Raw genomic sequence first — 25467 nt, forward strand, 5'->3', positions numbered from 1 at the left:
GAGAGAGCGGCATCCATTTTGAAGCGCCTTATCTCTTTACTTGCATTCCATTACAGGCTGCTGTTCCTTTCAAGCTAGAAGGCCTATGATTGTCCCTCCAGCTTCGAGAGCCCGCCCACTGCCTTTAATTGGAGAACCTTTCTCCATGCCAATTAATGTGGCACAGCCACCCCCTCCCCCCACCATGAAAATCCCCCCTTGGGGGCTGGTTCGGGGCCCACAAACTGTCCCAGTCTGTTTCCTACCCCAGGGTGGAGAATCCAACCCCATAAGTACTCTGCAGCCCTTGGATTTAAGGATGGGATAGTGTACAACATACCAGAGAGAATGGGAGTGGTTGGGTGCCGCAGGAGTTCTTGTAAGGCCAAGGGCATTGAAAACAGAGTTTAGGGTGCTGTTTTATAAATTTATAGAGACAGCAATGGTTAGAGGGCTAGAGAAGAGAGAGTTGTAAAAGATGTTGAAGAGGGAGATGGAAGATAATTTTCCCAGGATGGAATGCTTTTAGGGAATGGTGATGGGGATGTGACTGGTGAGAGAAACTAGAAAATGATTATAAATGGCCTTTTTTGTGCTGGTGATGCATGTGTTCATAGCAGAAAGCCATTCCTTGCAAAACAGTTGATACTTGAACACATTTTCAAAAAGCTTTCCTGTTACTTTTGCTGGATGATTATCACAATTTAAAATCTGATTGGCTACCAAGTAAAGATCAGTTCACAGTTGTTACACTTTCTTGTATGTTATATAAATATTGAAAGTAGTATTCTGCATGTTCTGAACTATCTATGAATGCACTGGTTCCTTACTTGAATAGGCAGACATCTGATTTAAAGCATGAGGCATTAGCTCAACGCTAACCTTTCCAATCAACTACAAGTACAATTACATTATTTTTTGTAACCAATTGCTTGTAACAATTTGGGTAAAAATACTAAAACATCAAATTTATATATTATAAACAAGAAATTATGGCTGGCAAATAGTATTAGCATATTGTCAGTTGCTAATTGAGAACAGCTTTAAAGCAATAGCATGAATGGTGATGCATTTTCATATTGGGAACATTTGGTGTTTTGCTAAACTTATTATGACACTTTAAATAGAGTTCAAGGCAGAATGATCGTAACAGTCATACTGCTAAGCACACTGTATGTCACCATTTAATTGGTATCTGCCAGTGATAAACTGTACACTTGGCTAGAATGGATTGTATAGATTTTTCATGGCTGGGGCTTTTCAACTCTTGTACACTCTTATTTACACTTTATAACACAAATTGAAGCTTGTACTGATGTTTAATGGTGGTAAAACAAAGTAAATAATTGCTTGTGTATTCACACCTAATCTGTACTAATGCTTTGTCTTTCAACACACCATTAACATATTGTTTGCCTTTGCTCCGTGACGTTTTGGTCAGCTATGTGACCTGGTCCAATCTGCACCTTCTCCTTTGTTATCTCTTGCCCCACCCCCACCTCACTTGTTTATAATCTGTGACCTTTCTAATATTTGTCAGTTCCGAAGAAGGGTCACTGACCCGAAACGTTAACTCTGCTTCTCTTTCCACAGATGCTGCCAGACCTGCTGAGTGACTCCAGCATTTCTTGTTTTTGTTTCAGATTTCCAGCATCCGCAGTATTTTGCTTTTATTAAATAATTGCTTGAACTGTTTCCAGTTATTGGAGAGGGAGAACTTCATAGCTCAAATCTTCTAAACTCAGAATAGTCTGAAGAAGTTTTGATTTTATACTGTTAATGTACAGCATTCTCTCTAATCAAATTGTTAGTAAATATTTTAACAATGATTTTTTTCTTGTGTCTGTCATAGCATTGAGGCACAAAAATTCTCAATAGTTTGGAAAAGAGAAACTGCTGGATTTAATATACAAAACAACACGTCTAAGTTCCAGGCTGTCACCGAAGTTCAGTGTTCAATTTTTAATCTAACAGTTTACCTCATTTAAGGCACCTCTTTTAAATTACTAGCCTTTTCACTCAATCGTGGGATCCATTGTTCAGGATGTATTAAACCTTTTATGCTGAATTATTTATCACACAAAAACTAACATTTTCCTGTTAGAACTATGGAGTAGGTGATGATGTGCGTTAAAAGGAGATCTTGAAATTGATATAAATCAATTCCATATAATTTCCATTAAAGGTTAGCATTTTGCGTATAAATTTCTTGTATACAAAAATGTAAGCTCAAATCTAATATGGAAAGTTCATTATTATATAAAATTACATGGAATATACAGCACAGAAACAGGCCATTTGACCCAACTGTCAATGCTGGTATTTTTACTCCACATGAGTCTCCTCTCATTCTATCTACCTCATCTCATCCTTTCAGCATATATTTTCTATTCATTTTTCCCTCATTCGTCTGTTTTCCTTTTAAAAGCAATTAAGCTGTTCGCCTCAACCACTTCCAGTGGCAGCGAGTTCCATTTTGAGTAATGACATTTCTCCTTATTTCCCAATTGGATTTATTCATAACATCTTGTATTTATGATCCCTAGTTTTAAGTGGAAACATTTCTACCCTGTCCAACTCATTCATAATTTTAAAGACCTGTTTCAGGATACCTCTCAATCTTTGTAAAGAAAAAGACCGCAATTGTTGACAACGCGATCGGTAGGTGGCGCTGTTTTGGCACATGCGCAAATACAGCATGTGCCACGAAAACGTCACAGCTTGCGACTGCAGCAGCTGCCAGGACTAAAGACGCCTGTCCAATACCAGCGACAACTGAAAAATGCAGCCTAACAAACACGTGACAATACAATGGCCGGAGTGAGAGAGTGGAGCGGGCCGGGGAGAGCAGCGCGGGGAGACCAGCGCTAGCGGTGCCGCGGGGGGGGGGAGGAGAAAGAGGGCCTGAGACCGCGGCGCATCCTGATGACGTAGCGTATCAATCACTTTGCACTCCAATACGGTCGGTGCAGAGGCGGGATTTCCTCTTTAAAGAAGCGTCGGTGTGAATGTACAGTTTGCAAATTTTACTTCCGTAGTTCTTGGAACAAATGTTGGTTATGGCGAAAGTGGTTTCTATTCGGAATTTGGTCGTACGCGGCAGAGCCGCTCTCGCTCAGTCCGGTAAAGCAGTGAATCAATGGGCTGCTGTGAGCTCTTTAACCAGTGAAGGACTGGGCAGAGTAGGCAGTAGAGTCACATTTCTGGCTTTGGGCAGAAGGCAATACTCGAACACCTGTGGCTCTCCCGAAATCCAGATACAGCATTTACAAGGGGACAACTCTGGTAAGAGACCAGTGCGTGGTATTTTGCTATCGTTATTGTCCATTTTTCTACATGTGCATGACGTGCTGGAAAATGGGATTAGAATAGTTAGGTGCTTGATGGCCAGCACAGACCCGATGGGCAGAAGGGCCTGTTTCTGTGCTGTAGAGCTCTATGACTCTCTCTTAGTTCCATGTTTCTTTCCCTCTCTTTATTTACATTGAATTAAATATACTAACTTTTACTTCCTGATTTAGACTCTGCATTACTCAATGAGGATTCTACAATCTGATTGAAGAAACATGCTGTTGTTTACCCTACTCACTCAGGAAGGACCCAGATTCCCTATAGAGGGTGCCATGCTGTCTTAGATGCCCAATGATCATAAGTTGTTCAAAAGCCCATGAAAGGTCTGTGGGCAGCTGTAAGCATAATGAACCATTTATTAGCTGCTGACCGCAAAATCCAGCCAATGTGCTGAAGTCTGCAGCAGACAGTAAACATACAACCTTCTGATGTGGAAGCAAGAATGCTGCCATTGAACTAAAGCTGATGCCTGAAAGAAAATTTTTGTCTAGTAAATTTCCTTGAGGTAATTTTTTGTTCATTTTGCCCAAAAACTAAACAAGATTACCTTTATTTTACAACACATCAGAAACGTTTCTGCTGCTACAGCACCACTTGCAATGCATTTTTCAGTTGTAGCTGGTATTGGACAGGCACTGGGATGTGAAAATATTCCCTGCAGTTTAAAGTTTAAAATACACCCTGCTAGATTTCAAGAAAGTTAGAAAACTTTCTTATTTGAAGTCAAATAGGTAGAGCTCAGCCAAAGCATCATGTTGTGAAATGATTTGATTTGATTTAGAGATACAGCACTGAAACAGGCCCTTTGGCCCACCGAGTCTGTGCCGACCATTAACCACCCATTTATACTAATCCTACACTAATCCCATATTCCTACCACATCCTCACCTGTCCCTATACTCCCCTACCACCTACCTATACTAAGGTAAATTGGCCATTATAAATTGCCCTATCAACCTGCAAGTCTTTTGGCTGTGGGAGGAAACCGGAGCACCCGGAGGAAACCCACGCAGACACAGGGAGAACTTGCAAACTCCACACAGGCAGTACCCAGAATTGAACCCGGGTCACTGGAGCTGTGAGGCTGCGGTGCTAACCACTGCGCCACTGTGCTTTTCATTTATCTCACTTATAAAAGATTAAAGTGACTCATTCCACCATAAATGCTTTAAACAGTGGAAGCTGGATAAATCTGGATTTGGGAATGGTGTATGCACAGCCTCTAATACTGTACTGCTTTAATTCTACTTGTCATGCAGTACCGGTGGCTAGATGATCCTTTTTTGAGACCTAACAGAGAAATGTAAGTGAGCAGCAAAATTGATGTTTGTAATCATGAAGTAAGCTATTTAAAAAAAATTTCCTTTCAGGAATTGCCGCAGTTTTAATGAGCAGACCTCATGCAAGAAATTCCCTAGGAAATGTGTTTGTTAAGCAGGTATGTGCAGACTATCATTGTGTAGTCTCCGCCCCCCCCCCTCTCTGTCCCCCCCCCCTCTCTGTCCCCCCCCCCTCTCTGTCCCCCCCCCCTCTCTGTCCCCCCCCCCTCTCTGTCCCCCCCCCCCTCTCTGTCCCCCCCCCCCTCTCTGTCCCCCCCCCCTCTCTGTCCCCCCCCCCTCTCTGTCCCCCCCCCCCTCTCTGTCCCCCCCCCCTCTCTGTCCCCCCCCCCTCTCTGTCCCCCCCCCCTCTCTGTCCCCCCCCCCTCTCTGTCCCCCCCCCCTCTCTGTCCCCCCCCCCTCTCTGTCCCCCCCCCCTCTCTGTCCCCCCCCCTCTCTGTCCCCCCCCCTCTCTGTCCCCCCCCCCTCTCTGTCCCCCCCCCCTCTCTGTCCCCCCCCCCTCTCTGTCCCCCCCCCTCTCTGTCCCCCCCCCCTCTCTGTCCCCCCCCCCTCTCTGTCCCCCCCCCCTCTCTGTCCCCCCCCCTCTCTGTCCCCCCCCCCTCTCTGTCCCCCCCCCCTCTCTGTCCCCCCCCCCCTCTCTGTCCCCCCCCCCCTCTCTGTCCCCCCCCCCCCTCTCTGTCCCCCCCCCCCTCTCTGTCCCCCCCCCCCTCTCTGTCCCCCCCCCCTCTCTGTCCCCCCCCCTCTCTGTCCCCCCCCCTCTCTGTCCCCCCCCCTCTCTGTCCCCCCCCCTCTCTGTCCCCCCCCCTCTCTGTCCCCCCCCCTCTCTGTCCCCCCCCCTCTCTGTCCCCCCCCCTCTCTGTGTCCCCCCCCTCTCTGTCCCCCCCCCTCTCTGTCCCCCCCCCTCTCTGTCCCCCCCCCTCTCTGTCCCCCCCCCTCTCTGTCCCCCCCCCTCTCTGTGTCCCCCCCCTCTCTGTGTCCCCCCCCCCCTCTCTGTGTCCCCCCCCCCCTCTCTGTGTCCCCCCCCCCCTCTCTGTGTCCCCCCCCCCCTCTCTGTGTCCCCCCCCCCCTCTCTGTGTCCCCCCCCCCCTCTCTGTGTCCCCCCCCCCCTCTCTGTGTCCCCCCCCCCCTCTCTGTGTCCCCCCCCCCCTCTCTGTGTCCCCCCCCCCCTCTCTGTGTCCCCCCCCCCCTCTCTGTGTCCCCCCCCCCCTCTCTGTGTCCCCCCCCCCCTCTCTGTGTCCCCCCCCCCCTCTCTGTGTCCCCCCCCCCCTCTCTGTGTCCCCCCCCCCCTCTCTGTGTCCCCCCCCCCCTCTCTGTGTCCCCCCCCCCCTCTCTGTGTCCCCCCCCCCCTCTCTGTGTCCCCCCCCCCCTCTCTGTGTCCCCCCCCCCCTCTCTGTGTCCCCCCCCCCCTCTCTGTGTCCCCCCCCCCCTCTCTGTGTCCCCCCCCCCCTCTCTGTGTCCCCCCCCCCCTCTCTGTGTCCCCCCCCCCCTCTCTGTGTCCCCCCCCCCCTCTCTGTGTCCCCCCCCCCCTCTCTGTGTCCCCCCCCCCCTCTCTGTGTCCCCCCCCCCTCTCTGTGTCCCCCCCCCCTCTCTGTGTCCCCCCCCCCCTCTCTGTGTCCCCCCCCCCTCTCTGTGTCCCCCCCCCCTCTCTGTGTCCCCCCCCCCCTCTCTGTGTCCCCCCCCCCCTCTCTGTGTCCCCCCCCCCTCTCTGTGTCCCCCCCCCCTCTCTGTGTCCCCCCCCCCCTCTCTGTGTCCCCCCCCCCCTCTCTGTGTCCCCCCCCCCTCTCTGTGTCCCCCCCCCCTCTCTGTGTCCCCCCCCCCCTCTCTGTGTCCCCCCCCCCCCTCTCTGTGTCCCCCCCCCCCCTCTCTGTGTCCCCCCCCCCCCTCTCTGTGTCCCCCCCCCCTCTCTGTGTCCCCCCCCCCCTCTCTGTGTCCCCCCCCCCTCTCTGTGTCCCCCCCCCCTCTCTGTGTCCCCCCCCCCTCTCTGTGTCCCCCCCCCCTCTCTGTGTCCCCCCCCCCCTCTCTGTGTCCCCCCCCCCCTCTCTGTGTCCCCCCCCCCCTCTCTGTGTCCCCCCCCCCTCTCTGTGTCCCCCCCCCCCTCTCTGTGTCCCCCCCCCCCTCTCTGTGTCCCCCCCCCCCTCTCTGTGTCCCCCCCCCCCTCTCTGTGTCCCCCCCCCCCCTCTCTGTGTCCCCCCCCCCCCTCTCTGTGTCCCCCCCCCCCCTCTCTGTGTCCCCCCCCTCTCTCTGTGTCCCCCCCCCCTCTGCTCTGTCCCCCCCCCCCCCCCCTCTGTCCGCTGGGAATCCCCATTACACCTGCCATGATGAATTGCATGTCGAGAGATTTAAGGTTCTTGCCACAGAGATCACGATCTTCACGCAGCTTTCTTCAAAGCCAGCACAAATGACCTTGCTTCGCTGCTGACTGTAAAATACAGGCCATTATTTTTAAGTGGCATATGTGTGAAAACTGACGTAAATCTAGCAAAATCACAATCAGCTTTGATTATAATGGGGGCACGGAGCTATGAGAATTGTCACTATTTCCAGTAAGGGTGACAGCAAATGTCCTTGGAAAATATGGAGTGGCATAATCAATGGTACAAGTCACTTGCTACGTAATTTTCTAGTTGTTAGGCCTTTCGATGATCCCTTCAACCTAGATGTGCCAAGCAAGACTCCAGGAAAATCTGCGCCACTGAGGACAAATTAAGCAAAGCATGCTGGTATATGTACCATCATTTTACTAAATGTACATTTAACAAAACCTACTCTGTTCATTTGTATTGTTGCCTAATGCACGCTTTCTTGTTTTCTCTCTCTCTCACACTCACTCTCTCACATTTTCCCTCTCCTCTTTCTTTTTCAATACCTGTACCAATAACATAATCAATTTTGGCCCAGCCTTTGACATGAGAGTTTAAAGTTCCATTATGAGGACTTTGTACTTCTTGTGACTATAGAGGAGGAAAATCAATGTAAAACATGAATTGATTACTTGTTTTTAGCTTGAAGAAGCTGTTGAAGATTTGCATCAAGACAAAACTGTGCGTGTGGTACTGTTTAAGAGTCAGATCAAAGGTGTTTTCTGTGCAGGTAAGAGATCCACTATCTGAGTCATTTGTATCTAGAGTCCAGTTGGTCTGAAGATAGCATTTTTCTGTTGCAGGTCCTGTAGTAATTTAGAAAACTGTTTTGCTTTTTTGGAGTTCAGACTGCTACTCCAAACCTTACAGTAGATTCTTAAATAGCAGATTCTACCTCAGTACTTGATTGTTGAGGAGCTATCCTACTGAGAATCAAGTTGGTGATGATAAGATTAATAAAACATGGTTAAAAGCTTGCAAATATTAAATTGAAATATATTAAATGTATGATTTTGATATCTTTAAAATCACTTCGTTCTCTGTGATATTTTACTTTGAGATATATAGATCATAACAATCGCAATCTAGTAGTCTTTTTACGAAGACTAATAATTCCCTAATTAAATTCCAGAAATCTGAAATCTGAACATACTGATCTATGCCTTATGATTGTTTGTTGTTTTTTGTTTTAGTTTCTCACCTATTCCCCCACTACTGCCTGCCTTTTGGCTTTCCCTCATTCACACTCCATTTTGCAGGGGAAAGAGGTATCGTTCTTCCAGGGCTTCATTGTTGCTACTCTTGATCCAATAAGTGAGACATGCGACAGTTTCCCAATATGATTCCTTTATTCAAGGTGGGCTGTGAAATTCTGTCCTCGTGTGAGGGATCATGAATGCGAAGCCACTTCCTGCCACTTTCAGGAGCAGTCTAGTAATGGACTATTACACTCTGCCAATGATTTATTACTAAAACTACTGTGCCCCACTTTTTAGATAACTGGTTCTGCTGGGTGATGATATGGGATGTATAGATATTGCCATAAATATGACTCAGATTTGACTTGGTAATTCATTTCATAGAGTATTGAAAACCTGCTAACATTAAAATCTTTAAATATTGGATCCATTACTGCTGATGTTTATCCTAGCAGTGGTGACTCTATTGGTCATTGCATTGTGTGCACCACAGAAGAGTCACAGAATCACAGAATAATACAGTGCAGCAGAGGCCCTTCGGCCCATCGAGTCTGCACCGATGCATTAAAGACACCTGACCTGTCTACCTGATCCCATTTGCCAGCACTTGGCCCATAGCCTTGAATGTTATGAGGTGCCAAGTGCTCATCCAGGTACTTTTTAAAGGATGTGAGGCAACATGCCTCTATCACCCTCCCAGGCAGTGCATTCCAGACTGTCACCACCCTCTGGGTAAAAAAGTTCTTCCTCAAATCCCCCTTAAACCTTCTGCCCCTCACCTTAAACTTGTGTCCCTTAGTAACTGACCCTTCAACTAAGGGGAACAGCTGCTCCCTATCCACCCTGTCCATGCCCCTCATAATCTTGTACACCTCGATCAGGTCACCCCTCCGTCTTCTCTGCTCCAGCGAAAACAACCCAAGCCTATCCAACCTCTTTTCATAGCTTAAATGTTCTATCCCAGGCACCATCCTGGTGAATCGCCTCTGCACCCCCTCCAGTGCAATCACATCCTTCCTATAATGTGGCGACCAGAATTGCACACAGTCCTCCAGCTGTGGCCTTACCAAAGTTCTATACAACTCCAACATGACCTCCCTGCTTTTGTAATCTATGCCTCGATTGATAAAGACAAGTGTTCCATATGCCTTTTTCACCACCCTATTAACCTGCCATTCTGCCTTCAGGGATCTATGGACAAACACGCCAAGGTCCCTTTGTTCTTCGGAACTTCCCAGTGTCAGGCCCTTCGTTGAATACTTCCATGTCACATTACTCCTTCCAAAGTGTATCACCTCACGCTTTTCAGGGTTAAATTCCATCTGCCACTTTTCTGCCCATTTGACCATCCCGTCTATATCTTCCTGTAACCCAAGACACTCCACCTCACTGTTAACCACTCGGCCAATCTTTGTGTCATCCGCGAACTTACTGATCCTACCCCCCACATAGTCATCTATGTCGTTTATATAAATGACAAACAATAGGAGACGCAGCACAGATCCTTGTGGTACGCCATTGGACACTGGCTTCCAGTCACTAAAACAACTGTTTGTCATCACTCTCTGTCTCCTACAGCGAAGCCAATTTTGAATCCACCTTATCAAGTTACCCTGTATCCCATGTGCATTTGCTTTCTTGATAAGTCTCCCATGTAGGACCTTGTCAAAGGCTTTGCTGAAATCCATGTAAACTACATTGAGTGTTTTATATGCAGCGGAAACTCTTGTTTACCAAGTTTTATTCTTTGCTTCCTTTAAGTCAGTGCTAACATAAGTTATCTCTGTATTCTTAGTGAAGATGTTTTTCAAATTATTTTCCCTTCCTCTTTCCCCAATTTATCTTCTAGGTGCTGACTTGAAGGAACGTGCTAAAATGAGTAATATGGAGGCAGGCCACTTTGTTTATAAGCTGCGAAGTTTAATGAGCAATATAGGCAAGTACAAAGAAATTAATCTAGGTATTTCTGTAATGGTATTTTCAAGTAATTTTTTAAACCAAGTGGCACTTGCTGCCATTTGTTTTTAAATCCAGGAGTATTTGTGTGTAGTATACTGTTCAATGCATGAAGGCCAATATAAGGTTTCACCATATCTACTTTGTGTAATACACTGTGTTACTTAATCACCAGACCAAGTAGTAGCTACTCTTCCTTGAAGGATTTCAGTGTACCAGTTGGATTTTTAATGACAATCTAGCAGTTTCCAACTTTTTAAAAAAATAATAAACCACAAATTATCTGATTTATTGAAGGATGTGAATTCATGAATGACTTACAGGTTGCTAAGCTAGTACCGTAGCCACTATACTAACGGGCCTAGCTACTGGTGGGATCACCTTCCCCTACCTCTTCTACCACTGCTTAATGTCCATTTTTCTCTTTCTAAAACACTTCCCTGATGGGAAATGATAGCATTGAACCAGCTGTCTTTTTAAAAGTTCCACCCAAGTTTTACTTTCAGTTGAAGTCAATGTGGTGGCCAATTTGATCCAGGCGGTTTCCTCCAGGTGGATTAAGTTAAAATTAATCCTGCCCATTTTTGGCCCTTTGCAAGGCCTCCTTTGTTGGCGGGTTCAGCATAGGAGTCAGCCAATTTACCATTCTCCCAGAACCAGCAAGCTGCATGGGTGCCTGCATCTTGCCAGTAGCAAGCCAATGAGGCCCAGGCCTCATCTTGGCATAAACAGGCTGGCAGAGTGGTCACTTCACTTACTTCGCACTCCTTTTAGTCACTACTTGAAAATCGTCCCCAATAACTGACCACCTGTGTTTTCAAGATTGTTTTGTTCTTGCACTGCTCAGTTGCCTGTGATACATGGGGCCAATTTCTTTTTCTTCTGTACTTCTGGCCTTGAGGAATGCCCATTTCCTGGGTGCAATGGTCAGAAAAAGGGCTGTGGGAATTCATTTTATCAGGTTTTCACCCACTTTATTCTGTCTCCAAACTTGTCGGGCTTCTCCTGTGGGTGGAGGACAACTGGTGCCTGTAACAGACACAGGCCTAGCATATTCATACAAACAAGGCGGGAGGAAGCATTCTCAGCTTTTCCACCTCAATTTCATGTGTATGTGTGTAACCCCTTGGTGATGGAGGGCTGTATCAGGACACTTCTCAGATTAGAGAGTCTGAGGGAGCCAGCAGCAAGTTGAAGACAGGCCCAAAGCAACTGGGCCTTCCTTTTTAAATGACCAAATATTTCCAGTCTAGTTCAATGCAAGGCCCCGTGGCTGACAAGCAGGCCCAATCCCCTTACTGGTTCTGATACCCAGCACAAGCCCTGCCAGGGGGTGACCGGACCATGTTATTGGTGCAGTCACCTTGAACAGTCACAGCTTAAGCTTCAAAGTACTTGTCCAGCACTGGGGCAGAAGGGGCTAGAAAAGGTGGCCTATATCTATTATACATAATAAATGAGAATAAACTGTTGAAATATTCCTTTAACATTTTATATTCTCTTTACAACACTGGGTAACACTGGTATGGCGTACCGACCTCTACCTTGCAGAGGCTCAGCACCAACTCTCAGACACTTCTTCCTAACTCCCTGACCTCATCTCTTCTGGAGATCTTCCCTCTACAGCTTCCAACCTCATAGTCCGACAACCCCAGACAGCCCGCTTCTGCCTCCTTCCCAGAATCCACAAATAGGACTGTCCCGGCAGACCCATTGTGTCAGCCTGTTCCTGCCCCACTGAACTTATTTCTTCCTATCTTGACTCTATATCTTTTCTCTCTATCTGGTCCAGTCTCTTCCCACCTACATCCGTGGCTCTTCTGGCGCCCTACGTCATTTTGACAATTTCCAGTTTCCTGGCCCCAACCGCCTCCTCTTCACTAAGGACGTCCAATCTCTCTACACCTCCATCCCCCACCAGGACGGTTTGAGGGCTCTCCGCTTCTTCCTTGAACAGAGGCCCAACCAGTCCCCATCCTCCACCACCCTCCTCCGCCTGGTTGAACTTGTTCTCACATTGAACAACTTCTCCTTCAACTCCACTCACTTCCTTCAAGTAAAAGGTGTTGCTATGGGTACCCGCATGGGTCCTAGATATACCTGTCTTTTTGTGGGATATGTCGAACATTCCTTGTTCCAGTCCTACTCAGGCCCCCTCCCCAAACTCTTTTTCCGATACATTGATGACTGTATCGGTGCCGTTTCCTGTTCCCGCCCCGAACTGGAAAACTTTATCAACTTTGCTTCTAATTTCCACCCTTCTCTCACCTTTACATGGTCCATATCCATTATAAGCCCACTGACTGCCACAGCTATCTCGACTACACATCTTCACACCCTGCCTCCTGTAAGGACTCCATTCCATTCTCCCAGTTTCTCCGTCTCCGACGCATCTGCTCTGATGATGCAACCACCATGACCAAAACACACACAAACCCTATCGTGGTTATGGGGATTCATGAGCCATTATTAGCTAAACAGAGCTACTAAATCCCTGAACCCAATAAGTCAAAGGCCTGTCAACCAAAGATGGAATAATCTGTTTGGCTGTGTGATTTGCTGTAGCTATCAAGCTACATTAGTGACACAATAGATGGGCACGTGTTTCTTGGTCACTGAGATTGCTAGAAACTGTAGTTGAAAGGGCTAGTTCTGATCACATGGCTATAGTGATTGTTTTTGATAATGCACCGATCATTTTTAAAAATGTTTTTTCAAGTCTTAATGGTGCAATTTCTTTTTAAAAGCATCCCTGCCTATGCCCACCATTGCTGCAATAGATGGATATGCTCTTGGTGGCGGTCTGGAACTAGCATTGGCATGTGATCTTCGTGTTGCAGGTAGGGTCAAACTGTCATATATGCCTATCTAAATACCCTATCTAGACTGAGATCTCGCAAGTAGCAATGCAGAGTTCCGTATATAGTTAAGAATGACTTACAAGGCTGCCTTACAAAAATTGAGATTTGGTGAGATGACTGGTAGGTTTGAGCCATTACTTCAGTACTGTAACCTACCTGGATTATGCTTTTTGTAAGTTCTTAACAAAACCTTTCACAGGAGCATCTCCATTCCTCTTGTCCCCAGCTTCCCACTCCCAATCAATTGAAAATGAGGCAAAGGCTGAAAATGGTCATCTTTAACAGTGTTCCTATGTCTACATGATTTCTTATAATGTATGTAGGAACTTGCAAATAAACTAGTGTTAGGTAGATCCTAGCGTTCCATTCATTAGCGATAAAGATCTTAGAACGGGTACATTACAGGATATGTGAAACAAGTAATTAGATACCTACACAACTATGGACACAATGAGTCCACTTCGTTGGATTACGCATGTATGGAGTACATATCTACAGGGTACTTAACGCAGGAATTTGGCACAGTGGAGGGAAGAGGTGCTGTTCTGATATATTAGAAAAAAACAAGGAGCAGCCCAAGAGTGGGAGCGAGTGACAGTGAGAGCTGAGATCTAGACGCATTATTTTGGTGAGTAGGGAGGTGACTGGTTGGTGAGTTTTAGTTTTTTCCCTCTAAACTAGGGCAGTAGTTTAATCTAGGACCAGAAGGTATAATTACTGTATTAAATTTATCGCTTAGCTAGTTAAGCTACTTAATATAGCTACAAATAATCATTGAAGGATATTTCAAAACTTGAAAACCTAATTAATTAAATAAAATACAGTCAAGATGGCAGGGCACGTGATGTGTTGTAGCTGTAGCTTGTGGGAGCTGGTGAACATGAGTGTGATCCACAGCAACCACATCTGCTGTACGTGTCTGCAGCTCCAGGAACTTTGGCTCAGAGTTGATGGGCTGGAGTGTGAGCTTCAGACGCTCTGATGCATCAAGGAGGGTGAAAGATACCCGAACACTTTGTTCCAGGAGGCAGTCACATCCTTTAGGTTAAGTACCTCAGATTTGGTCCATGGTCAGGGACAGGAGGATGTGACTACGAGTGAGGCAGGTATGGGGATCTACAAGGTAGCACTGGAGGAGCCTTAGCCCTTGCATTTGTCCAATAGCTATGAGGTTCTTGCAGCCTGTGTGGGCGAGAGCAGGGAGGATAAGCAAACTGTTTATAGGGGGCCTTTCAAGTTGGAGGAATACGAAGCGTTGTTGTTGTAGTGGTTGTAATTGTAGTAGTTGTTGTTGTTGTAGTCTGTATAGTTAGGGGGATAGATATTGTTCTCTGTAGCCGGTGCCAGGATCAAGGATATCTCCACTGGGCTGGAGAGGAACTTGGAGTGGAAGGTGAAGGATCCAGATGTTGTAGTCCACGTAGGTACCAATGACATAGATAGGACTAAGAAAGAGGTTCTGCTAAGGTAGTATGAGCAGCTAGGGGCTAAATTAAAAAAAAACAGAACCACAAAGGTAATCATCTCTGGATTACTACCTGAGCCATGAGAAAATTGGCATAGAGTAAATAAGAAATGAGAGTTGAATGCGTGTCTTGAAGGTTGGTAAGGGAGAAATAGGTTTCGATTCATGGAACACTGACACCAGTACTGGGGAAAGAGAGAGCTGTTGGGCTTCACTTGAACTAGCTGGGGCCAGTGTTCTGACAACTCAAATAACCAGGGCTGTAGAGAGGACTTTAAACTAAATAGTTGTTCAGGTGAGGGGAAATTTAGAAAGTTTAAGAGAAAGGACAAGGCAATAGTGCAGGGTAATATGGGTAATGATAACCAGAATGTGACGGGAAGGGATAGAGTGTGCAAACATATGAGTGCACCAGCAAATAGGGTCAGGTTAAGGAAAAATAGTAAAAATACATAACTAAAGGCTTTTTATCTGAATGCACACAGCATTCCTAACAAGATGGATGAATTGATGGCACAAATAGAAATAAATGAGGATGTTATGATAGCTATTACAGAGACGTGGTTGCGAGATTGGAATGGGAGATGGGATGCAAGAATGGGAACTGAATATTCAAGGGTATTTGATGTTTCGAAAGGATAGGAGAAAAGGGAAAGGAGATGGGGTGGCTGTGTGAATAAAGGATGAGATCACTACAAGATTGAAAAATAATCTTGGCTCGGAAGATCAAAATGTTGAATCCGTTTGAGAAATAGCAAGTCACTGGTGGCAGTCGTTTACAGGCGCCCTAACAGTAGCAACACTGAAGGACAGACTATAAATCAAGAAATAATGGAAGCTTGTAAGAAAGTTACTGCAGTTATCATGGGCAATTTTTAATCTTTGTATAGATTGGACAAATCAAATTGCCGAAGGTAGCCTTGAGGAAGAGTTATAGAGAATATTTGGGACAGTTTCTTCAAGCAATGCATTTTGGAATCAACAAGGGGCCAGGCTGTTTTAGAGTTGGTAATGTGTGATGAGACAGAATTAATAAATATCGCAATAAAGGATCCTCTAGGGAAGAGTGATCATAACACTATAGAATTTCACATTGTGTTTGAAGGTGAGAAACTTGGGTCTGAAATTAGTGCCTTAAGCTTAAAGGCAATTACAAAGGAATGAAGACAGAGTTGGCTAAAGTGGACTTGGAAAATAGGTTAAAAGGCAAGATGGTAGATAAGCAGTGGCAGCCATTTAAGGAGATATTTCATAATTTTCAATTGATATATTCTATTGCGAAAGAAAGACTCCACAAGAAAGATGAACCGTCCATGGCTAACTATATACGTTGAGGATGATATAACTGAAAGAAAAGAAGTACAATTCTGCAAAGATTGGTGGTAGGCCAGAAGATTGGGAAAATTTTAGAAACCAGCAAAGGATGACTTTAAAAAAAAAAATAGAGAGGAATTAGCATATGAGAGTAAACTAGCGAACTATATAAAGACAGTAAGCGCTTCCGCAAGTATATAAAAGAAAGAGAGTAGCCAAAGTAAATGTTCGTCCCTTAGAGGATGAGACTGGGGGGGAATTAATAATGGGAAACAAGGAAATGGCAGCGAGTTTGAACAAATATTTTGTATCTGTCTTCACGGCAGAAGACGCTAAAAGCATCCCAATAATAGTAGAAAATCAAGGGGCAAAAGGAAGAGAGGAACTCAAAACAGTCACTGGAGCAGCCTGCATCCAGGATCTTAAAAGATTTGGCTGCAGAGATGGTGGATGCATTGGTTGTAATATTCAAAAATTCCCAAGATTCTGGAAAGGTCCCAATGATATGAAAAATTGCAAATGTAAGACCTCTATTCATGAAAGTGGGGGGCAACAGAAAGCAGAAAAATATAGGCCAGTTAGCCTAACATCTGTCATTAGGAAAATGTTGGAATCCATCATTAAGGAAGTAGTAACAGGACATTTAGAAAATCATAATAAAATCATAATACAATCAAGCAGAGCCAATGTGGTTTCATGAAAGGGAAATGGTGTTTGACAAATTTATTAGAATTTTTTGAGGATGTAACAAGCACGGTGGATAAAGGGGAACCAGTATTTGGATTTCAAAAAGGCATTCAATAAGGTGCCACATATAAGACTACCACACAAGATAAGAGCTCATGGTGTTCAGGGTAATATATTAGTATGGATAGAGGATTGACTAACAGGAAACAGAGTCAGGATAAATGGGTCATTTTCAGGTTGGCAAATTGCACTAGTGGGATGCCACATGGAACAGTGCTGGGCCTCAACTATTTACAATCTATTTTAATGACTTGGATGAAGGGACAGAGTGTATTGTAGCCAAATTTACTGATGATACAGAGATGGAAGAGCAAGCTGTGAGGAGGACACAAAGGCTGGGATTTTGAGTCCCGCGGCGTTTCCAACGTAGGAACCGGAAGTTGGCTGAACTTCCATTTCCACCCTTATTCCTGTTTCGCAAGCAGTTTTACATGCAAGTTAACGGTGTGGTGACGGGCATGGGAGATGTGTGATCATGCAGCAGCGACGGATTTTTATTGGTGGAATCTGCCGTCACTCTGTGAAGCACCATCAGCCACATGTCAGTAAATCATTCTGTGTTGCAAGCCACATGGATATGCAGCCTTCGGAAGCATATGCTGATTGCAGCCACAGAATTGACTATAAATTGGACTTGGTTTACCTTCGTTTTCAGTTGCACCTAAGCACCATCTCCCCCTCAGGACCCCGCGTAGACCCTGCATAGGTGAACTGGGTGGCAGAAGATTACTGTTTACCGTTAACTTAATCTGGCAGATAGGACTTAATTTGAAATATGTGTACAGTAATGAATATTCAGAGTGTGGAAATGCATGCAAAGCTGCAATCCGCCACCGTGCGGGGGGAGCCCCGGACTGCCGCAAACACGCCGCTTGCTTAATTGCAATACAAAAACCTGCCATCAGAAATCTGATAAAACAAATTATACCTAAATAAATCACCCCACCCACCATCAAAGACGTTCTTGCAGGGCCTATAAAATTCCCCCTAAAGAGTCTGCAAAGAGATATATAGATAGGTTAAGTGAATGGACAAAAATTTGGCAGATGGAGTATAATGTGGGGAAAATGTGAGGTTATCCACATCGTAGGAAGAATAGAAAAGCCAACAATTAAATGGAGAGAGACTGCGGAATACTGTGGTACAGAGGGATCTGGGTATCCTCATACATGAGTCACTAAATGTTCGCATGCAGGTACAAGTAGGGGATGTGGTAGGAATATGGAATTAGTGTAGGATTAGTATAAATGGGGGGTTGATGGTCGGCACAGACTCGGTGGGCCGAAGGGCCTGTTTCAGTGCTGTATCTCTAAACTAAACTAAAGTAATTAGGAAGGGAAATGGAATGTTGGCCTTTGTTGCAAGGTGGATGGAGTACAAAAGTAGGGAAGTCTTGCTATAGCTGTACAGGGTATTGATGAGTTCACACCTAGAATAGCGCGTACAGTTTTGTCTCCTCCTTTAAGGGTGGATATACTTGCACTGGAGGCAGTTCAGAGAAGGTTCACTAGGTTGATTCCTGGATGAAGGGTTTGTCTTGTGGGGAAAGCTTGAGCAGGTTGGGCTTTGCTCATTGGAGTTTAGAAGAATGAGAGGTGATCTTATTGAAACATATAAGATCCAAAGGGGGCTTAATGTTCCAGAATTTGGAAACTTCAGGCAGGATAGAGGGGGATGTAAAAGTGGTGGGGGAGTTGCATTACTGGTTAAGGAGAATATCACAGCTGTACTGCGGGAGGACACCTTGGAGGGGTCGTGCAGCGAGGCAATATGGGTGGAGCTCAGGAATAGGAAGGGTGCAGTCACGATGTTGGGGGTTTTCTACAGGCCTCCCAACAGCCAACGGGAGGTAGAGGAGCAGATATGTAGACAGATTTTGGAAAGATGTAAAGGTAACAGGGTTGTAGTGGTGGGTGATTTTAACTTCCCCTATATTGACTGGGACTCACTTAGTGCTAGGGGCTTGGATGGGGAAGAATTTGTAAGGAGCATCCAGGAGGGTATCTTGAAACAATATGTAGATAGTCCAACTAGGGATGGGGCCGTACTGGACCTGGTATTGGGGAATGAGCCCAGCCAGGTGGTCGAAGTTTCAGTAGGGGAGCATTTTGGGAACAGTGACCATAATTCCATAAGTTTTAAGGTACTTGTGGATAAGAGTAGTCCTCGGGTGAAGGTGCTAAATTGGATAAGGCTAATTATAACAGGAACTGAAGAATTTAGATTGGGGGCAGCTGTTTGAGGGGAAATCAACATCTGACATGTGGGAGTCTTTCAAACGTCAGTTAATTAGAATCCAGGACCAGCATGTTCCTATGAGGAAGAAGGATATGTTTGGCAAGTTTCGGGAACCTTGGATAACACGGGATATTGTGAGCCTAGTCAAAAAGAAAAAGGAAGCATTCATAAGGGCTGGAAGGCTAGGAACAGACGAATCCCTTGAGGAATATAAAGACAGTAGGAAGGAACTTAAGCAAGGAGTCAGGAACGCTAAAAGGGGTCATGAAAAGTTATTGGCAAACAGGATTAAGGAAAATCCCAGGGCTTTTTATACGTATATAAAGAGCAAGAGGGCCACTAGGGAAAGGGTTGGCCCACTCAAGGACAGAGAAGGGAATCTATGTGTGGAGCCAGAGGAAATGGGCGAGGTACTAAATGAGTACTTTGCATCAGTATTCACCAAAGAGAAGGACTTGGTGGATGATGAGCCTAGGGAAGGGAGTGTAGATAGTCTCCGTCATCTCATTATTAAAGAGGAGGAGGTGTCTTGCAAAGCATTAAGGTAGATAAGTCCCCAGGGCCTGATGGGATCTACCCCAGAATACTGAGGGAGGCAAGGGAAGAAATTGCTGGGGCCTTGACAGAAATCTTTGCATCCTCATTGGCTACAGGTGAGGTCCCAGAGGACTGGAGAATAGCCAATGTTGTTCCTTTACGTAAGAAGGGTAGCAAGGATAATCCAGGAAATTATAGGCCGGTGAGCCTTACGTCAGTGGTAGGGAAATTATTAGAGGGGATTCTTCGGGACAGGATTTACTCCCATTTGGAAACAAATGAACATATTAGTGAGAGGCAGCATGGTTTTGTGAAGGGGAGGTCGTGTGTCACAAATTTGATTGAGTTTTTGAGGAAGTGACAAAGATGATTGATGAAGGGCAGTGGATGTTATCTATATGGACTTCAGTAAAGCCTTTGACAAGGTCCCTCATGGCAGACTGGTACAAAAGGTGAAGTTACACGGGATCAGAGGGGGGCTGGCAAGATGGATAGAGAACTGGCTCAGTCATAGAAGACAGAGGGTAGCAGTGGAAGGGTGCTTTTCTGAATGGAGGGATGTGACGAGTGGTGTTCCGCAGGGATCTGTGCTGGGACCTTTGCTCTTTGTAGTATATATAAATGATTTGGAGGAAAATGTAGCTGGTATGATTAGTAAGTTTGCGGACGACACAAAGGTTGGTGGAGTTGCGGATAGTGATGAGGATTGTCAGAGGATACAGCAGGATATAGATCGGTTGGAGACTTGGGCGGAGAAATGGCAGATGGAGTTTAATCCGGACAAATGTGAGGTAATGCATTTTGGAAGGTCTAATGCAGGTGGGAAGTATACAGTAAATGGCAGAACCCTTAGGAGTATTGACAGGCAGATAGATCTGGGCATACAGGTCCACAGGTCACTGAAAGTGGCAACGCAGGTGGATAAGGTAGTCAAGAAGGCATACGGCATGCTTGCCTTCATCGGTCGGGGCATAGAGTATAAAAATTGGCAAGTCATGCTGCAGCTGTACAGAACTTTAGTTAGGCCACACTTAGAATATTGCGTGCAATTCTGGTCGCCGCAATACCCAAAGGACGTGGAGGCTTTGGAGAGGGTACAGAAGAGGTTTACCAGGATGTTGCCTGGTCTGGAAGGCATTAGCTATGAGGAGAGGTTGGATAAACTCTGATTGTTTTCACTGGAACGACGGAGCTGGAGGGGCAACATGATCGAGGTTTACAAAGTTATGAGTGGCATGGACAAGAGTGGATAGTCAGAAGCTTTTTCCAAGGGTGGACGAGTCAGTTACTAGGGGACATAGGTTTAAGGTGAGAGGGGCAAAGTTTAGAGGGGATGTGCGAGGCAAGTTCTTTACACAGGGTGGTGAAAGCAGGTACGATAGCGACGTTTAAGAGGCATCTTGACAAATACATGAACAGGATGGGAATAGAGGGATACGGTCCCCGGAAGTGCAGAAGGTTTTAGTTTAGACAGGCATCCGGATCGGCGCGGGCTTGGAGGGCCGAATGGCCTGTTCCTGTGCTGTACTGTTCTTTGTTCTTTAACGGGGTACATGCTGAGAGGATGTTTCCCCTCGTGGGGGAATCTATAACTTGAGGGCATGGTTTCAGAATAAGGGATTTCCCATTTAAGACTGAGATGAGGAGGAATTTCTCCTCTCAGATGGTCTTTGATCTTCAGATTTCTCTACCATGGAGAGCAGTGGAGGCTGTGTCATTGAATATATTCAAGGCTGAGTTAGATAGATTTTTGATCTACAAGGGAGTCCAGGGTTATGGGGAGCAGGCAGAAAAATGGAGTTGCGGCCACAATCAGATAAGCCACGATGGTCTTGAAAAGCGGAGCAAGCTCGAGGGGCCTTACTCCTGCTCCTATTTCTTATGTGCTGAATATGTGCAGTTGTAAACTTGAAAATTACATATACAATAACTTGGTAAACAGCAGCCAGCATGGATTCAGAGGAAGATCTGTCTGATCGCAACTTCTTGGAGAAAGTGACAACCCAAATGGACTCTGTAAAACCTAAATGGAGTCTATGAGATGTATCTAGACGTCCAGAAAGCATTTGGCAATGTTCCACACAAAAGACTTAGTTAAAGCTCAAAGCTATGACCATTCAAGGTAAATCTCGGGTAAGGACAAGAAATTGGTTGAAAGGTAGAAAACAATGGGTAACCATTATAGGAGTTATATCAAGTTGATAGGGCTAGGGGAATATTTAGTAGGTGCCCCAGGACTCAGTATTGGGACTATTTTGGTTTTAATTTACATTGACTTTAACTCAGAAATCTGATTACAATAATCAGTCAAATTTGTGGAGAAGCAGAAGAATTGGAGAAAGCAATTTAGAAATTACAGAGTGTGCTGGCTAAAATATTTAAGTGGACAGAACGATAGCAGAAGAAATTGAATACCAGCAAGTGAAAAATGTTGCTCATAGGAAAGACAATGGACAATAAGTACTTCATTATTGGTTTTGAAATAGCTACGGATGAAATTGTGAGACCCAAGAGTCCTTATGGACCTCATGTTCAATATGTTCAGTCAATGCAGAGAATCAATCAACAAAGCTGATAACATGTTGAACAATATAGCTTAAACAGAAAAATACAATTCAGAAGAAGTTGTAATCAAACTGTGCAGTGTTCTGCTCCGACCACATTTTGAATACTGTGACCAGTTCTGATCCCCAGGAAATAGGGGAGATGTTCAAGTGTTGGAGGCAGTGCAGAGAAGAGCAACAAGGCTGATTTGTGAGGGAACACTAGAGAGACTTGGGCTTTTCAGCCTTGAAAGAAGTGTCTCCAAGGTGATCTTATAGAGGTGTGTAAGGTTTTAAATAGCATGAAAATGTATATCCAGAAAAGTAGTTTCAATTAAATTGAGTAGAAGAGGCCATAGGCTCAATTAATAAAGGGCAAATCTTCATGAATTATTTCCCGTGTGCTCTTTCTCATTCTGTCTTGCGCTTTCTGCCCTGTGCGTGCTCGTTCCCTCCCTTTTTTATTCTCCCTTTCTCTTTCTCAGTGCTTTTGTATAAAATGTGAAAATTATTGCATTGCATTTCTTTGGTTCAAATTTCAATACTCTAGCATTGCTGTTATGAAGTTGCCTATTCTTGTCCACTAGCATATTGTGATATGTTAATTTGCTTATATCCCTTAATATTTAGTTGAAGTGATCCAGAGCAGTTCTTATTGCCACTTGTTTCTTTAACTTTAGCATCTTCTGCCAAAATGGGTCTTGTTGAAGTTACCAGAGGTCTTCTTCCAGGTGCTGGTGAGTTACTTTCTGCACTATATAAAAAGAAAGGCAATGGAGTGGATTGTGTTTGAAAATTGGGAGTATTTTTACATTTCCAGTAATAGAAAAAGCAGTGACTAAACTTCCACTCCACTGGTTGCACTTGGTAAAACAAGACCTTGGGATTGCCTGCAACTTACAAGGTAAGGTTTTTTTATTTTATTTACCTGAATGTGGAGCCCGGAGGTGCAGGTGTGCTCCTTCCAACCCCATGTTTAAAGAAAGATAGCTGCTGCTCCCATACCCTCCAAGTCTATGAGCCTTCCTCCCTGACCCCCAGCTTCACTTACCGGAGGGTTGCTGCAATGGGCCGATTTTTGGTTGACTCTTAGGTGGCTGGCGCCACATCGGTTCCACTCTGAGGAGCAATACTGACAGTGCCTAAGGTCTCACCATTCAGGTGCAGGGTTGGGGAAGGCGGTGGTAATGTCACAACTAGTAATCCAGAGGCCCAGGCTGATTCCCTGGGGACACGGGTTCAAATCCCACCATAGCAGCTGGTGGAATATAAGTTAAATTAATTCATTCAATGAATTAATAAAAATCTGGAATTAAAAGCTAGTCTCAGTAATGGTGCCAAGAAACAGTCACCAATTTTCATTTAAAAATCCACCTGTTTCACTAATGTTCTTTAGGGAAGGAAATCTGCTGCCCTTACCTGGTCTGGCCTACATATGACTCCAGATGTGGTTGGCTTTCAACTGTCCTATGAAATGGCCTAGCAAGCCACTCAGTTGTCGAGCGCAATTAGGGATGGCCACCAATGCTGGCCTTGCCAGCAACGCCCACATCCCATGAAAAGAGTTTAAAAAAAATCCAGTGCCCCGCTTCCCCCTACCACCACCCACACCCAAACATTGGGGCAACCAAATTTCTAGGTCCGTGACTACCACTTGCACCTACAGCTAATTAGAAATCTTTATAGCAGTAGAGCACAAATACAATTAGGCCTATGGCACCACCTGATTTACTGTCATAGTATAGTGATGCTAAAGCAATAATCTGTCATTTGAACTGCTTGGGGAGGACGGAGGGAGGGATAATGTTGCTGTACAGTCCAGACAAGGTCGTCAAAATCTTCTCTGCTGAAGAATTCTGCTATCAAATGCAGAGTGAGAATGCAACAAGATGAGGTGGCCTATGGGGCTGCAGGTCAACATGAAGGGAGCTGTTCTAAAGGCAGGGAAATGGGTGTATTACTCTGGGATTGAAAATGATCTACTATACTTGCCTAGAGCCTGTTTCAACCTGACACAGTGGCTAGGGAGCGGAATGAAATTGGTGGTGAGGGTTTCGGTTTTGTACAGATGATTCCTTCGTCCCATGTGTTTGGATGATGTTGCTCAAGGCCAGCATGAGGAAGAGGAGGGGACCAAGGCTATATTGTTAGAGAACTCCAGAGGTGATGGTGTGGTGATGGGAAGAGAAGCCATTGCTAGAGGTGCTTTAGCTATGACTGGTGTTATGACCGAGATGGGAGGAGTGCACTGTCTTTTCTAGCCCCACTTCTCCGCAGGGCACAACATGTATTTTTTAAAATGTTTACCCAGTTACCAATTCGGTCAATCATAGACTCTACTCTTCATCCCAAAATAAAATACACGAACCAGGTTTCTTTAATAAACAACAAAATTATTAGTTTATTATCAAACAAGACTTATCCAGTAATGAAGCAAAGCATTAACACAGACTTTGAAATCTGAAAGTTCCCTTTTTAAATTCCCCACACACATACACCCACTGGCAAAAATACAAAACTTCTCTCTGCAGAGGTCTGTTACAAAAAGAATACTTTGGCCAAATACTTGCTAATTCCTGAAGAAAAAAAAATATGGAGGGAAGTCAGTTGTCCCTTTAGGTCTGGCATCTGGGTATACAGAGCCGGGTCACTGGGATCTTTCCTAAAGCAGTTCTTCTCGGGCGGCATTGAGAATTAATCTGGCAGGTTTTTCCAGCTTCTCAGGAGAGATGCAACACCAGGGATTTTAGGTCTCCCACACTAGATCATTGCAAAGTTTCTTCAGAGGTAGAGAAAGAGGTGAGCTGGGTGCTTTTTCCTTGGCAGGCAAAATACCAACTGTCTTCAAAAAAGTTCAAACCCTAACTGAACTGAAAACAATATCTTCCCCAAACAGAAAGACAACCTCCTGACTGCCATAAACCTTGACATGTGGCTTCTCTGTAAACAACATCCCCAGGTCACCAAGGTTTCTGTTGTTTATTGAGCTGAAAGCACATGATTTCCAGCACAGGTTGTTTTCAACAATATCTCAAGTGTCCTTTCAGTGAACTTGGTTTAAAAAAAAAACATGTCCATAGAACCTTTTCAATCTTAGCACAAGTCCTCAAAATATTTTTTTAAATGGAAGCACTTTCCTAACTATTCAGCTGGAGAAGGGAAGGAGACGCATTGAAAGAGGATGATGTGGTCGGCTATGTCAAATGCTGCAGAGCAGTCAAGGAGGACAGGGAGTAACTGCACAATGGTCAGTTAGAGGATGTCATCAGTGACTGTTTCAGTGCTGTGTTGGGGAGGAATCCTAATTTAAAGTTTCAGACATGGAGTGGCAGGAAAGATGGGCATGAATTTGGAAGGTGACAACATTTACAAGGACTTTGCAGAGGAAAGGGAGATTGAAGATATGGCAGTAGTTTGCAAGGACAGATAGAGTCAAGGGTGGGTTTTGTGTGGATGATGGCAGGGGTTTTGACAAGCGGGAGTTTTGAGGTAGGAGAACCATTGTGCCAGGCAGTTTCTAAAGAACTTGAGTAATTGTTGGTGACTGCGCTAGCCGAAATTTCAGGGATTTGTCGGAAAA

At 45.2% G+C, this 25467-nt stretch overlaps 1 protein-coding gene across 3 annotated transcripts in view; it reads left to right on the forward strand.

Annotated features, from left to right (window-relative positions):
* Positions 1-2927: 2927 nt before the first annotated feature.
* The window catches only part of echdc2 (enoyl CoA hydratase domain containing 2), a 39956-nt gene continuing 17416 nt past the window's right edge, over positions 2928-25467 (forward strand). For all 3 annotated transcript variants that reach the window (XR_010975504.1, XR_010975505.1, XM_068037124.1), the window contains exons 1-6: positions 2928-3264; positions 4701-4768; positions 7670-7757; positions 10076-10162; positions 12930-13022; positions 22568-22624. Coding sequence is in view for 1 of the 3 variants with exons in the window: in XM_068037124.1 (XP_067893225.1) it covers positions 3030-3264; positions 4701-4768; positions 7670-7757; positions 10076-10162; positions 12930-13022; positions 22568-22624 (628 nt within the window). In the remaining 2 variants the exon portion in view is untranslated. The remainder of the gene's footprint in view (positions 3265-4700; positions 4769-7669; positions 7758-10075; positions 10163-12929; positions 13023-22567; positions 22625-25467) is intronic.

The sequence above is a fragment of the Heterodontus francisci genome, chromosome 8 (genome assembly GCF_036365525.1).
Source record: "Heterodontus francisci isolate sHetFra1 chromosome 8, sHetFra1.hap1, whole genome shotgun sequence".
NCBI lineage: Eukaryota > Metazoa > Chordata > Chondrichthyes > Heterodontiformes > Heterodontidae > Heterodontus > Heterodontus francisci.